This window comes from Oncorhynchus mykiss, chromosome 11 (genome assembly GCF_057628025.1).
Source record: "Oncorhynchus mykiss isolate SJ-2025 chromosome 11, ASM5762802v1, whole genome shotgun sequence".
Taxonomy (NCBI): Eukaryota; Metazoa; Chordata; class Actinopteri; order Salmoniformes; family Salmonidae; genus Oncorhynchus; species Oncorhynchus mykiss.
In genome coordinates, this window is record NC_143032.1 from 59083084 (window position 1) to 59097441 (window position 14358).

The 14358-nt window shown below is 40.7% G+C and overlaps 2 protein-coding genes across 2 annotated transcripts; both read right to left on the reverse strand.

The window, feature by feature from the left end:
• Positions 1-2470: 2470 nt before the first annotated feature.
• LOC110536039 (DNA replication complex GINS protein SLD5) lies at positions 2471-6303 on the reverse strand. Its single transcript, XM_021621543.3, has 8 exons — positions 5961-6303; positions 5677-5763; positions 5468-5581; positions 5270-5367; positions 5048-5136; positions 4805-4895; positions 3240-3344; positions 2471-2871 (listed from the first exon to the last, which is right to left on the reverse strand). The coding sequence occupies exons 1-7, from the start codon at positions 6066-6068 to the stop codon at positions 3248-3250; spliced, it is 684 nt and encodes a 227-aa protein (XP_021477218.2). The 5' UTR covers positions 6069-6303; the 3' UTR covers positions 2471-2871; positions 3240-3247.
• Positions 6304-6605: 302 nt separating this feature from the next.
• Positions 6606-14254, reverse strand: LOC110536040 (uncharacterized). Its single transcript, XM_021621545.3, has 7 exons — positions 14099-14254; positions 12558-12640; positions 9583-9738; positions 9305-9357; positions 8611-8708; positions 8355-8514; positions 6606-8229 (listed from the first exon to the last, which is right to left on the reverse strand). Exons 3-7 carry the CDS (start codon positions 9734-9736, stop codon positions 6964-6966), a joined length of 1731 nt encoding a protein of 576 aa, XP_021477220.3. The 5' UTR covers positions 9737-9738; positions 12558-12640; positions 14099-14254; the 3' UTR covers positions 6606-6963.
• Between the last annotated feature and the right edge of the window lie 104 nt (positions 14255-14358).

Consider the following 14358-nt stretch of genomic DNA (forward strand, 5'->3'; position numbering starts at 1 on the left):
ACTGTCCATATTTTCAAGTATACTGGTGGCTGCATCATGTTATGGATATGCTTGTAATCATTAAGGGCATGATTTTTTTCAGGTTTAAAAAAAACAGAATGGCACTATGCACAGGCAAAATGCTAGAGGTCTAGTTCTGTCTGCTTTCTACCAGACACTGGGAGATGAATCCACCTTTATTTCAGCAGCACAAAAACCTAAAAAGACAGGGCCAAATCTACACTGAAGTTGCTTACCAAGAAGACAGTGAATGTTCCTGAGTGGCTGAGTTACAGTTTTGACTTACACTGACTGTACAAACCATTAAGAACGCCTTCCTAATATTGAGTTGCACGCCCTTTTTCCCTCAGAACAGCCTCAATTCATTGAGGCATGGACCCTACAAGGTGTCGAAAGCGTTCCACAGGGATGCTGGCCTTGCTGACTAAAATGCTTTCCACAGTTGGGTCAAGTATGCTGGATGTCCTCTGGGTGGTGGACCACTCTTGATAGTGTGAAAAACCCAGCAGTGTTGCAGTTCTTGACACACTCAATCCGGTGTGCCTAGCACCTACTACCATACCCCATTCAAAGGTTCTTAAATATTTCATCTTATACATTCACCAGCTGAATGGCACACATACACAATCCATGTCTCAAGTGTCTCAAGGTTTAAAAATCCTTCTTTAACTTGTCTCCTCTCCTGATTAAAGTGGATTTAACAGGTGACATAAATAAGGGATCATAGCTTTAACCTGGATTCACCTGGTCAGTCTGTGTCATAGAATGTTTTGGAGACTCAGTGTAAATGTATTTGAAAATCCATGGAGACCTAAAAATGGTTGTCTAGCAATGATCAACAACCAATTTGACAGAGAATGATGGGCAAATGTTGCACAATCCAGGGGTGGCAAGCTCTTATAGACTTACCCAGAAAGACTCACAGCTGTAATTCCTGCCAAAGTTGCTTCTATAAAGTATTGACTCAGGGGTGTGAATACTTATGTAAATGAGACATTTCTGCATTTAATTTTCAAAAAATGTGCTAACATTTTCAAAAAACATGTTTTCACATTGTCATTATGGGGTATTTTTAAACCATTTTGAATTCAGGCTGTAACACAACAAAATGTGGAATAAGTGAAGAGGTATGAATACTTCCTGAAGGTACTGTACAGTACATAGTTTGTATGTGCATGACCTTTCATAAATGATCACACAACTGAGATGTTTTTACTGATGCATAGAAAGAGAGGGATTCTGGGCATCATTGGATGTGTGTAAGATTCATTTATGTAATGATGCAGGCGTGTTCTTCTCACCTACAAACAGCTTGTGTCTTTGTGGACCGTTGGTGCACAGCTTATGGCTGATCAACCATTATTTACTAGGGGGCAACGTGAGAAAAGGTCCTATTCCTAAAGACTTAACCTCTTAAATGTAACTGAAAATGTATTCTACGTAGTCCCCAAAAGTAATGATTTGTCATGAGAGGGCCATAAACAATAACACTGCATACTCCAAGAAAGGTTCAAATCTCACCTTTCTGGTAAAAATAGTTAGGTATAGTCAGTTGAGGGCACAAGCTCAAATACACAGTACAAATATGATACATTTACTATTCCACAAAACTGTGTGCATAAGACTTGAAATGACTTGTACTTTTTCTAACTATAGTATAACTGTAAAAGACATATTTATATATTTAGTGTTAGAGAAAGTGTACATATTTTCTAAAGGTCTCTCTTGATCTACACGTCTGCCCCCATCACTGTGAACATCTCAAGAGCTCTAGCTTGGCTTCCAGAACTCGTTAGGAACTCACCTTTCATCTCATATTAATCTTGTCCATCTATGACAAACATAAATCTATGAATTACTTTAGATTGCTGGCTATAAACCGACCTCTGAATGTGCTACAGCGACAAATCCCCTCTCCTGCTGCGTTACGATGTAAGGATTCCAGGAATATGCATTGTTAGCGGCTGTGACGTAGGGTTCAGGCAGGAGTTGACAGTCGGAAGACCAAATTAAATGGTAGGAGGGATATCCCAGCTTCAAGTGGTGTCAGATTTCTTATCATGCTTCACAAAGGCAGAAGAGACATACTCCTATCCGTGAGAAATCAGGGCTACCGCTCAATGCAAGCCATTTTGTGTCCACATATCGATTTAAGCGATCGGAACCGGCACCAGAAACACACAGGTCCCCAAAACAGGGGACTTGACATCATACCATGGAGTCAAAGTATTAATATCAGTCTATCTATAAACATAAATCTACATCTTTATTTCTATTGGTCTAAGCAATTCACACACCCAGATTTGAAATAGACCACATCATAAGACCAAGGCAGCAACAGCACTCTAAATACAAATTCATGTATGGCAATGGCATGCTTGCATCGTGGTTGGAAAGCAAGAGTATTCTCACATATAATTGCAAATGGCAATTATATGTGTACACTGTACATGACCACTGAGACAGTCTCTACACCATTCAAATCGCATTTATTGTACAAGCAACAAACACACCCACTATATTTGTTTGTGCCACTCAACCTTATAATGTACATGTAGATAACATGATTGTATTCCTGTCATCCTCAAGTCTCTCTCACTTATAGCCTCCTATATATCCAATGATCACCATTACAACTCAAAGCAGGCTTCATGTGAGAGATATGAGTGTCCTCAGGTACGTAAATCAGTAACATATTTAAAAGACAATCCAGTTCATGCCCGGCTCCTGAAGAGTTGGTAGTCCACAAATAACACCCATGTAGCCCTCCTCAATGCACTTCAATCAATATAGGCAATGTTCAATGAAGGGAGTCAGTGTTCCTCTGGTCATCAGCCATCACAAGTGGAACTGAACAAAGGACAGAGGGACCTAAAACAGACCAAATAGAGTATGCCTATGTTATTACAGAGACAGATCTGCAAACGTGCTAGCATAATATACTGCCTGTTGTGTTGCAGTTCAGAGGCAAATTGCCGCATTGCCGTTGTGTTGGTAACGCGTTGTTCAAGCAAACGTTCTAAGAGAGAGAATCCAACTTGGTTACCTGCCAAGAGACCATGTTCAGGGCAAAAAGCAAAGGCTAAAAATTAAAATGATGACAGTACAAAGCAGTCTATTACGTAAGATTTGGATTGGAATCATGCACACTCCAACATATTTTAAAAACATAGTATGGATGTGTGTGTGTGTCATAGATTAGATATGAGGGAAAACAGTGTGGCCTATTAGTTGAGTACCTTGACAGTTAAATTAGCTGTACTGCTCCACTTGAAACCAGAGGTGCTATAGTGCGATACCGCATCAGATGCTGAGAACCCTCGTCAAGATCCACAACATACTCTCTGAAAGAAAATGGACAAAAAATGTCAAATAGTAAAAGACCAGGAATATCAATAAATAACAAAACAATATCTGTGGAGTACGCTGGTATATTCTTGCAGATAGTAACAGTAAATAGAAAACACATATACAGTTGCTTGCGAAAGTACTCACCCCCCTTTGCATTTTTCCTATTTATTGCCGTACAACCTGGAATTAAAATAATTTTTTTCCCATTCTTCAAGGCAAAACTGCTCCAGCTCCTTCAAGTTAGATGGGTTCCACTGGTGTACAGCAATCTTTAAGTCATACCACAGATTCTCAATTGAATTGAGGTCTGGGCTTTGACTAGGCTATTCCAAGACATTTAAATGTTTCCCCTTAAATCACTCGCATGTTGCATTAGCAGTTTGCTTAGGATCATTGTCCTGCTAGAAGGTGAACCTCCGTCCCAATCTCAAATCTCTGGAAGACTGAAACAGGTTTCCCTCAAGAATTTCCCTGTATTTAGCACCATCCATCATTCCTTCAATTCTGACCAGTTTCCCAGACCCTGCCGATGAAAAACATCCCCACGGCATGATGCTGCCACCACCATGCTTCACAGTGTGGATGGTGTTCTTGGGGTGATGAGAGGTGTTGGGTTTGCACCAGACGTAGCATTTTCCTTGATGGCCATATGTTTAGGGAGTCTCCCACATGCCTTTTGGCGAATACCAAACGTGTAGGCTTATTTTTTTTCTTTAACCAATGGCTGTTTTTCTGGCCACTCTTCCATAAAGCCCAGCTCTGGGGAGTGTATTTTTTTTATAACCCAACACTGATCTGTACGCTTCCTTGGTGGTGCCCCTTGCTTAGTGGTGTTGCAGACTCTGGGGCCTTTCAGAACAGGTGTGTGTGTGTATATATATATATATATATATATATATATATATATATATATATATATACACACTGAGATCATGTGACAGATCATGTGACACTTAAATAAATTCCACCTGTGTGAAATCTAACTAATCTGAGTTCTGAAGGTAATTGGTTGCACCAGATCTTATTTAGGGGTTACATAGCAAAGGGAGTGAATACATATGCATGCAGCACTTCAGTGGTTTAAAAAAAAAAAAAAATAATAATAATAATAATAATCTGAAACAAGTCATTTTTTTCATTTCACTTCACCAATTGACTACTTTGTGTATGTCCAGTAAATGAAATCCAAATAAAAATCTAGTTAAATTACAGGTTGTAATGCAAATAAATAGGAAAAATGCCAAGGGGGATGAATTCTTTTGCAAGACACTGTATACAGACATATTCTGCCACATATGCTGCATAAATAACATCCAAATCATGACTTTATTCTTGAATCTTGATACTTCATCATCAAAATGAGATAGTAGTAAGCCTTTCCAAATAAAAATGGAGCTGCTCTCGTGAAGCTGTAGCACCCATCAATCAGTCCAATGCTCATGTGATACTGTACCTCTGGTCGTCTGTCTCAGGTTCCACCAAGATGTTTTCCTGTCTCGCCCTCACACGCAGGAACACAAAGGAGTCCAGACAGGGCTCTGGCACTGGGTACACATCATTACACATGGGAGTTAATCATGTGGCATGTGAATACAATGCTTCCATCCATGCACATTAAACATTATGCCACTGATATTTTTTACAAGCAGCCCATCAGAATATTGTTTATAGTAAATAATACCTTGCCAGGCCTCACCTGCTTTTAGCATATCCACTGTCTGTAGATTTGGGGGCATGTGTTTCAGAGCTACAGCCTTCAGATAGGTCTCTGTGTTGGCCAAATATCTGAATGGAAGAGATGGAACACAGCACATACGATAGTAATAATGGAAGTAAATAAGACATTCAAACAACGCACAGACTTTCGTCCAGCTACAGTCATTATAACCACAAACGGCAACGTCAACAAAACACTCACTCTTTGGCAAAGGCAAACTCCTCTGGAGACAGGAACGAAGCATCTCCCTCCGCTCGAGATTTCTCTTTCTCCAGGACATGAGGGAAAAACTTCTCAATCTACATAGGTAACAAAGGACCAGAGAGAACGGTGTCAGTCCGAGCGTTGATTTATAGTCCCTCTCATAAGAACATCATCAAACACCATGGATGTTGTTACCTTTTGGAGGCGAGAGCGGAGGTAGCTGCTGAGGACATAGCGAATCCTGTCAATCTCCATGCGGTGGACACTGGCTTTCATATCACCCTTCCTAACCCGCTGCAGATTGGCCTCCTGTCAACAGAATCACACAAGGTAGTAGTCCTGTTATTATTACTGGAACCTTCATGCTCACAGAGACACAGCTGCTGCACCCCACCACCATTTACCATGTGAGTCAGCTGCTCCATCACACACTCCACCCTCTCTGACTTGTTCTCCAGAAGCTCAGGAGAGAACTTCTCATTCAGCCAAGCCTGGGGACAGAGGAGCACACACACACACGCACACACACGCACGCACACACACACACACACACACACGCAATGATAGAGTAGCAGCAGTGACAAGGTCTTTTTTTGTATTGACAGGATCTGTGCATTGCAAAACATGTGTGTCTGGCTACAGTATAGTGAACATTGCTAGCTAGCTAGTTAGTTAGTTAGTTATCTACCTCTTCCAGTTTCCTAATCAGTTCCGATGGAGTCATCACATCTTCTTGGCCGTCATCTCCTCCGCTCATGTCGCTGGCATCATGATCATCAGACATCGCATCCGACATGATTGCTCTTCAGCGGACTTGCTTAGTCTACAATAATTATTCAACGGCAGACCAGAAAACGTTGGTACTCTGCTGAACTACGCAGAATGTTAACATTCTACATTACAACTACAATTAACAATACTGTAAAGCTCGATTTCGACAGCACAACACAGAAACAACAAACAAAAACCACACACTTCCGGTTAAAGTTCCCGCCAACGGAATACAACGCGTGAAGGCCTCGGAGACATTCAAACGTGCGCAACAAACGCGCAGTGTTTGGTTTACGCCTACAGTAAATACAATACAAGTATTATTTGCAAAACTATGTTTATTTCAGCTCAGGCATTGCCCTGTGCTAGGGACATTTATGAAATATTTAATTTAATGAACAGTAGTATATTTTCCATGGATCAAGTGCTATGTCCCATTTCTCAAACATTTATCATGGAGCATGTTAATTTGAAGTTTAATTTGGCTCCAATGTCATTCAAATATTGTAGAAAAAAATACCATGGTTACTTACCAAAGAATACAGGCTAGGATGAGACAGGAATAGTTTTAGATTTTATTCAGAAATAGAAAAATAAATCTGTGTTGTTTCATATATTATATCAATGTAAAATGATTGGATCATACTGTAAAAGCACATGTGCATAGCAGTAAACCTCAAAGTTATTGTTACAAATACAGAAAGTATAGTCCTTTTTATCAGTGCAATTCTGTCAGTTGCCATGGAGGGGAGCACGTCTCAGCATAACAATCACAACAATGTTTCCCTGTTGATCACTCACATAGAATGCAGCAGTGTTCGAGGCAAGTTTTGAAAATGTCTAGAACGAAGCAGGTACTGTCATTATCTCTGTTTGACTTGTCACATTGTCAATAGGCCTTGAGTCTGAGAGTGGGGCTATCAAAGCCTGGTGTGAGGATAATGCACACCAGTGATGCTGTATCCAGTATGGGGATTACACATAGGAATGTGAAAGGGATAGGAGTAGAGAGCAGGCTCATAAGAGGAAGTATGTGTGTGTCCCGTTGGGACATGGCGGTACATAGGGCTGGTCTGGGACTGTGACAGTCTGACGTGGGTAGGTATAAAGAGAGGGTGTACAGGTGGCTTCTGCCCAGAGTCTCCCCTTGTCCTGTCATAGGCTGGGATGAGGTAGGACACTGGGATGCTGGCATTAGGATGGAACACAGGCTGTTGAGTTGGAAGTGGCTTGTGCAACATTGTCCTGGACTTCTGCTTCTTCTCCGTCTGATAATGTCGAGGGACCATCTGTAGTTTCTTCTTATAGATCAGACGGTCATCATGCAACATGGGCCTATTTGGGTTCTGATGGAATGTGTAACCTGGCTGAAAGGGTATAGGCTGCAAAGACTCCATAGACTTGGGATAAACCTTGGTGAAACTAGAGGTTGATGGAACCAAGCAAGACCTAACAGTATATGTGCAAGACGTTGGTGGGGGTATTTGGTGAGCTGGATGTCTGTTACTCCCATTGCAGACAGGGCTCCATACAGAGTTTTTACTTCGACCTTTGATAGAGACAGTTTCAACTGGTAGGGGGCTGACCTGAGGGAAATCTCTTTGTCCTCCAGGGAAGCCAACATATTCCTTGACATCAGGGCTGCAGGTCTGAGGCTTGTGGACCCCACTGTGGGCAGATATAGGGTTGCTGGAAAAATGAAGGGGTACTTCTGGTTTTGGTACTGGGGGCCTGTCTTCAGTTAGTGCTGGACAGTCCTCAGAAGAGATGGAGTAGGGGGACGGGCTACGGGAGGAGGAGGAGGACAGAGGGAGAGGAGAGCCCTCAGAGGTAGTGCGTGTCCGGCTGGGAAGGAACAGCCCTGGGGACTGGGAGCAGTGGATCACAGAGGGCCTACCCTTACAGTCCCCCTGTCTGGCGCTCTGTGAGTCCTGGGACTCGCTCAGGCTGGCCTGGGCCATACGCTTCTTCTTCTCCAGAGGAGAGATGATATCTGCAGCAGCAGACTGGAGCTGACTTCCTCTCCAGGGGCATGAGGTAGGGCCCTGGGCTGGGCCGGATAGGGTGCATGCTGAGGAAGAGAGGTCGTCACACACGGTAGTCTCACTGATTGGTGGAGGATGGTCTGGGTGGAGGCTTTCAGATGGAGTAGTCCATGGAGACAATGGAGTAGAATGTACCTGGCCCTGTAACAAGACAACATGTAGAGGTCATTTCCACTCATACAGGTGGGGTACATAGGCAGGAGTAATAAAGAACAGGAAGTGACTTTGTTATGACAATGGCCATTAACAGGTAAAAGGTGAGGTACCTCAGAGTCTGTCTCCTTTTCCAGATGGGGCCTCTTCCTCTTGCCCTCAGACCTGCTCCCCTTGCCGTCTGGACTCCTCTTATACTGTTTGCGCGGTTTGCTTGGAGGCAGAGGTTTGTCCTCCTCCCCCCTCAACTGTCTCTCAAAGGGTAAAACAAGCCTGTATTTAACACAAACAGATGACACCATGAAAACAGGTAGAGATGGAGTGATTTGACTGACAGGTTAGCGGGAGCAAAGCAGTATCTGTCCTCACCTCTCATAGTGTCTGCGGGTGCAGGTAGCAGCGCTGGTGCTGCCTGGGCTGCCGCCCAGCTCATCATACACATTCTTCCACAGCCGCCGCGATGTCACCTGTTGGATCATACACCATAGTGAGCAAACATGCACCTTTAAGACACTCATCCAGAATCACTATTCCTATATTTGACGTACAGTATAAGACAATGCTTAATCTGTATTTTGGAACTAATTAAGAATACATAGAGGGAGCTTAAATGAATGGCCCATTACTAAAATAGAGAACAAGGTCCTATTGGCCAAGCTCCTGTGAAATCTGACTCAAGTGGCATTTCAGAGAAACCCTTCCTCTCTCAGCGCATTGGGCGTGTACACATGCCACAGAGTGGAAACTTCATTCAGCCAAAGAGAACAAAGCAGTAGAACGGTAGGCTACATGGCCAGGTTCATGTTGGCAGCCTAGTGTGGACTCGGCTCTTAATGTGGTAGGAACAATCATGTTAACATCCTGTCAACTAAAGCTAATGTGCCACACAAGATGCTAAGCTGCGTGGTCTCTTTGACAACACAACACATATATACAAGGAGAGTAGCTGCCACTGCCATCTCTGTATGTATGATCAACAATCAGGTCAAGTGTAAAAAAACAGCAACAACCTATGTCTGGTGAACATATTGAATGATTCTGTACTATATATGGGTGTACTCACTGAGTCGTAACCACTAAGCTTCTCGACAGCTTTGTAGATTTTCCACAGGTTAACTGCAAGTAGAAATTTGAACTCCATGGGGACATTGCACAATGATATAATTAATAATGTTCGCTATGAAGCTACAGTATGATGAGATGGTCTTAACACATGCATTTACTTAAAACTACGCTCGAGATTGAGGTGCTCTGAGCAGAGGAAATGAATCTATATAATAATGTATGCAGATAGAGATTGAGTGATAAAGCTATGGCTATATGCTTTGAACATGGACTCACTCTGCTTAAATCCCAGGTGTGGTATCCTCTCGATGGGTGTGCCACGGTCCTTCATGAAACAGTGCAAACCTGCTGTGAAGGACCTCTCCTCTGGCTCCATTGGGCTAGAACTGGGACTCTCCTCACAGTCACTGGCCGTGTCAGAAATCTCCATCGCTGCAGTAGAGACCACCAGAACGACAAAAGAGGGAGAGAAATTATAGAAATGCAAATCCAATTCCAGGAATGCATACTATTACTTTGCATGTAATTATTCAAAACAGAACTGCAATGAGCAAATAAACCAATCTTAAAATAGGAAATAATTTTTATGTTGTTGATTGCAACAAAGTCTGTTCTCAGACTACTTGTCCTTTCTTGGACAACTAGAATTTGAGTTGGCTTTTACCACCCCTTTCAATAAGTAACCATACATCCTGTACAAAAGGGAAACCAACAGACATATGGTCTAGACCTGGTAATAACAAATATGAAGGTATGAATAGTTTTTTTTACACAGTATGAAAGGCCTCTTTCCCCCACAAAGCCTTTACTCACAAGCCCTTTGTTACACATATATTTTCCACTGACATGAAAGTGAATGGGATGAATGTAATTTAGAAATGACAAAGACTGAGTAGCGTAGGAAGTAGTTCACATGATTAGAATCTGTTCCATGCAAAAAAAAAGTGAAGTAAGAACATTTTGTTTGCAATTATCAGTAGTGCTATTGGTGTAGCATAGAGTTGTTTTCAGAGGCATATTTCAGGAATTGATTATTATGAACTCTGTTTAAGCTTTGTGTAAGCAAACACTAACGAGTAGAAAAGTCACAACATGCGGTGGATACCAAATGAGAAATGAAACAGTAGAGGCAAGCAGAAATTAACCCCAGTGCTCACCAATAAATGTCCTCAAATTCACTGCACTCGTCAGGATGAGAAGTGTATATGACACTTTAAACTGATCAAACTAACACTTACTAACATAACAAAAGTATAGGAAGCTGAAATTCCCAAAACGGCTGATACCGTATCATAATTTGATTGTACTATAAATATTGTCAAAATATCATTTTTGGCAACAGTCCAAATTCTGAAAGGGAAAATATTGGTTTTTGTATACAGGTTCATTCATACAGGTTCAATTTGCACAGGGTTATGGACAGATAGTGTAGAGGTTTGATATTTTTTTATTGCATTTACATCAAATGAGAGTAGAAAATGAAAACATATGTTAAATACAATATCCCAGTCTGAATCACCAAATACAGAGACTATTTTGTTTCGGTGGTGTATGCTGCACTGTAGGCAAAAGTCAACCAGAGTTTCATATTGAATCAGGTTCCTATCTGTGGTTACTGGTTCCGAGAAGCGGGACCCAGTGGTGAGTCATAGTGAAGATGTAGGCCCCTATTTGGGATAGCACTGACTGACTCACAGCTCTTTACAGCTGTCCCATAGATACAGTTCCCAGCTACAACAGCCCATCGTTCATCCATGAGCTTCTCCACTAACACCATGCAATGCTCTCTCACTTTCTTCTTCCTGCCTTGACTGGCCAGCTGCAACTCTTTCTCTTGCTATGGATAGATGAGTTACGTTGCGTTTTAGGTCATTTTCCACAAAATATATATTTTTAAATGGTTAAGTACTTTACAGAGTTGTAGAATAATTGTTAATGACATACACAGCCATCTTCACATCTAATCTGTTAGTCAATGAGTTACAATGCAAATTTCATAAGAACAAAGACAAAGCATGTATGACTGGAATATGGATTAGTCATATAGGGCAATACATTTCCAGAAAATATTCAATAGTATTTTTCTAAAAACGGAATGCATTAGTTGCACATGACTATGGAACAGGTTTACAGTAAGTACTATAAGATAAGCAAGCCAGTTGTTCATTTATTTGTATACTATATTGAGTAAATGCATTCTATTCATGGCTGGACCACAAAACAGAGAGATGTCAGTCAGCTCCATGTGACATTGGTTTCATTCAGGAAACAACTGCAGTCCGAGTCAAGAAGCCCAGCATACAATATACATCACAGTAAACCACACACTAAAATAAGCATGAATATCGCTGTGAAAGACTGTCAGTAAACAGCCTCTACATTTCCCCCACATTCACATTTTGGAAAAGGGCGTAGGAGATTGGTGTCACGTTGATTGGTGCCAGGTTGATGCTATCAACAGGCCACTTGTCACCACAGAAACCACAGTCTTTCATCTCAGATCAGTGTCTTGGAAAGTTGATGCTTCTCTGCTCTAACTTTTATTTTCAAATCTTCAATTACCAGAACTGTGTCTGAGTGGAACTCCTGCAGTTTCTGTATGTGTAGATAGATTACAGGGAAATGTGTATGTATATTCTTTCACACTCCATAATACACCACCCACTTAACTCCCACATAAAATAATCACCTTCCTCCTATTACTCATTTGTGAATAAGCTGAAACGTTCAGACTTGTGATATTGCAACATGACACTTAGCAATATTATTTCCTATGATGATGACAAAACAAAATTGTGAATTTATGCCACAATGAACATACGCAAACCATAAACATAAAATACACTTATCAATAACAAACTCTCGACTTTCGGTAGCCTCTGTACTTCACATTCCATTTAATTTTCTAATTGTAGAAATCATTCCCTTTAGATATATTTGTGTTTTTAAATTGTATGGCCACACATGAATTCAGACATATCAGAGAAGACATGCATGTGACTTCAGGTGACTTGTGGTTTTGTTATTTTACAACTTCTGTAAAGAAGAAGAAAACATTAAATGTTTCAGAGAAAATTCACCCCTTACACAAGCCTAATAGTTTATATGCTTATTTGATTTTTGAAGAAATAGAGAACTGAAAGCAGTGGGGAAATGAAACACAAATAAGAAATTAAGGATGTGAGCGTACTGAAAGTGTCTCAAGCTGCCTGGAGTCCTTATGAGTGATAAATGACAGTGTCTCGTCTCACCTGGTTCAGTGTCCCCTCCACACCTCTGCCCTCCTCCCTGACTGGTCTCTTACTGGTGTCTCGCTCCCCTTCAGGATCTAATACTGCCACAGAACACAGGGGGAAAAATCGTCACAACTATGCGAGAGCACACACCCTCCACTCCATACAGGGCATGTGTGAACTGTAAGCAAAGAATGGTGTATGCCCCATATTCATCATCAGGCAGACCAGGTGATCCAGAACAAGACACAATAAAACCCTTCCTATGTGAAAGGCTGATTCTGTAGTTCCCCTATGGTTGCATTTCCAGTCCTGTGCCAGCAGCAAGAAAGAGTGGACTTGTGATCTATTACTGAATATTTTGTAAACTAACACACACTCCAGTACCGACAAAAGAAAATTCAGTTCTAATATAAAACCACATGGTTACAAAACCACTTCCTGCTTATGAGTCTAACCGCAGTTATGTGGTACCCTTCCTGATATGAAAGCATTACAACATGAATGAAAATGAAAAATGTAATGTAAAAGGCATACAGTTTTATTTGGTTTTCAGTTTTTCATTTGCATGTGTTGGTGAATAAATGAAAACAAATGATCATACACCAAACCCAAGACCAAATCCCTCCATCATTTTTAGGTACAACATGTCATTGTTAGCTGCCAGAGAAAAACCTTATTACTGATCCGAATGTATACGACATAAAAAGGTTGAAAGCGAATCGGTCCATGTTCCATCCTGACAACTGTCAAATGTATTTGTCAATGTCCATGAACTGTGAACAACCACATTCTTATCTCTTCCTCACCCAATATATGCTTCTCTTTCGAGATCAGCCATTTCCTGAGCTGTGGTTTACAGCATGAATCATGCTTTCTATAGAACTTCTCTATTTCATCTGTTCAAATATGTACTTTGGTCAATGTATGAAGGACTTTTTTAAAGAAAAAGATATGTAATTGAGGTACTTCCAATGAATCACAAGTATTTTCCTATCTCATTCAAATGAATCTACAGTTTAAAGTAACCTGCTTAAGTCTTGATAAATTGCAATTGACCATAGCTGGGTTGTATTCCAGTGTTATAAGCTCCAAACCAGTCATTAGGAATGCTACTAATATTTCTATATTGCTTGAATAAGGCATTTCAAATGTTTCTGCTTAGTGCTTTTTATTAAACGAAAAAGTTAATTTAATATACAAATTATAACATTTGCATAAACTTCCCTTGTCATGTATGAACGTACGTACATGCATGTAATTTATGTCTCTATTAAAAAAAACTTTGTCAGTTAACTTGCATCCTTACAATATCCTCTACCTTAAGCACAATTTCACAACCTCTCATCACATTTATTTCGTATTATTAAAATTTGAATGTGTGATCGACGTTACTAAAAAAATAGGCTGTTGTCTGATTGCAAATGTTATTAAACAGTGCCACAATTTCCAGGCTACATCATCATTATAACTAAGTGTATTTGCCAAAACATTTAGATTCTTCTCCAACTAAAACAATGAAAGCTGATGGTACTTAACATTTAAAAATAAATACTTACTCATTACAAAACAATACGTTGAATCCCGAAGATCGTTTACTTTGTTTCAGCACAACCTTATTCAAGAAGCGCCTCTAATTCAGCACACCTCGAAATAAGACGTCTTCAGTGGATCATCATTGGTTCGTCATGTCTCGGGGGACAGCAAGTGAGTCTGGGAGTTAGAGTTTTTGATAGCAGCTTTCTGAACACCTAATAATAGGCTCAAGGCACATTGAAGCACCGTTTTTATAATTGTTTACTCTCATGTAGCCTTTCTC

What these genes read in the sequence shown, in the direction of transcription:
- LOC110536039 (XM_021621543.3), bottom strand. Translation starts at nt 6,068, where the DNA reads ATGTCGGATGCGATGTCTGATGATCATGATGCCAGCGACATGAGCGGA. An exon ending in TGATTAGGAAACTGGAAGAG is followed by an intron (nt 5,764 to 5,960) that starts GTAGATAACTAA and finishes CTCTGTCCCCAG; the next exon opens with GCTTGGCTGAATGAGAAGTT. An exon ending in CCTGAGACAGACGACCAGAG is followed by an intron (nt 3,345 to 4,804) that starts GTACAGTATCAC and finishes ATTTTCTTTCAG; the next exon opens with AGAGTATGTTGTGGATCTTG.
- LOC110536040 (XM_021621545.3), bottom strand. Translation starts at nt 9,736, where the DNA reads ATGGAGATTTCTGACACGGCCAGTGACTGTGAGGAGAGTCCCAGTTCT. An exon ending in ACACCTGGGATTTAAGCAGA is followed by an intron (nt 9,358 to 9,582) that starts GTGAGTCCATGT and finishes TTCTACTTGCAG; the next exon opens with TTAACCTGTGGAAAATCTAC. An exon ending in ACCCGCAGACACTATGAGAG is followed by an intron (nt 8,515 to 8,610) that starts GTGAGGACAGAT and finishes TGTTAAATACAG; the next exon opens with GCTTGTTTTACCCTTTGAGA.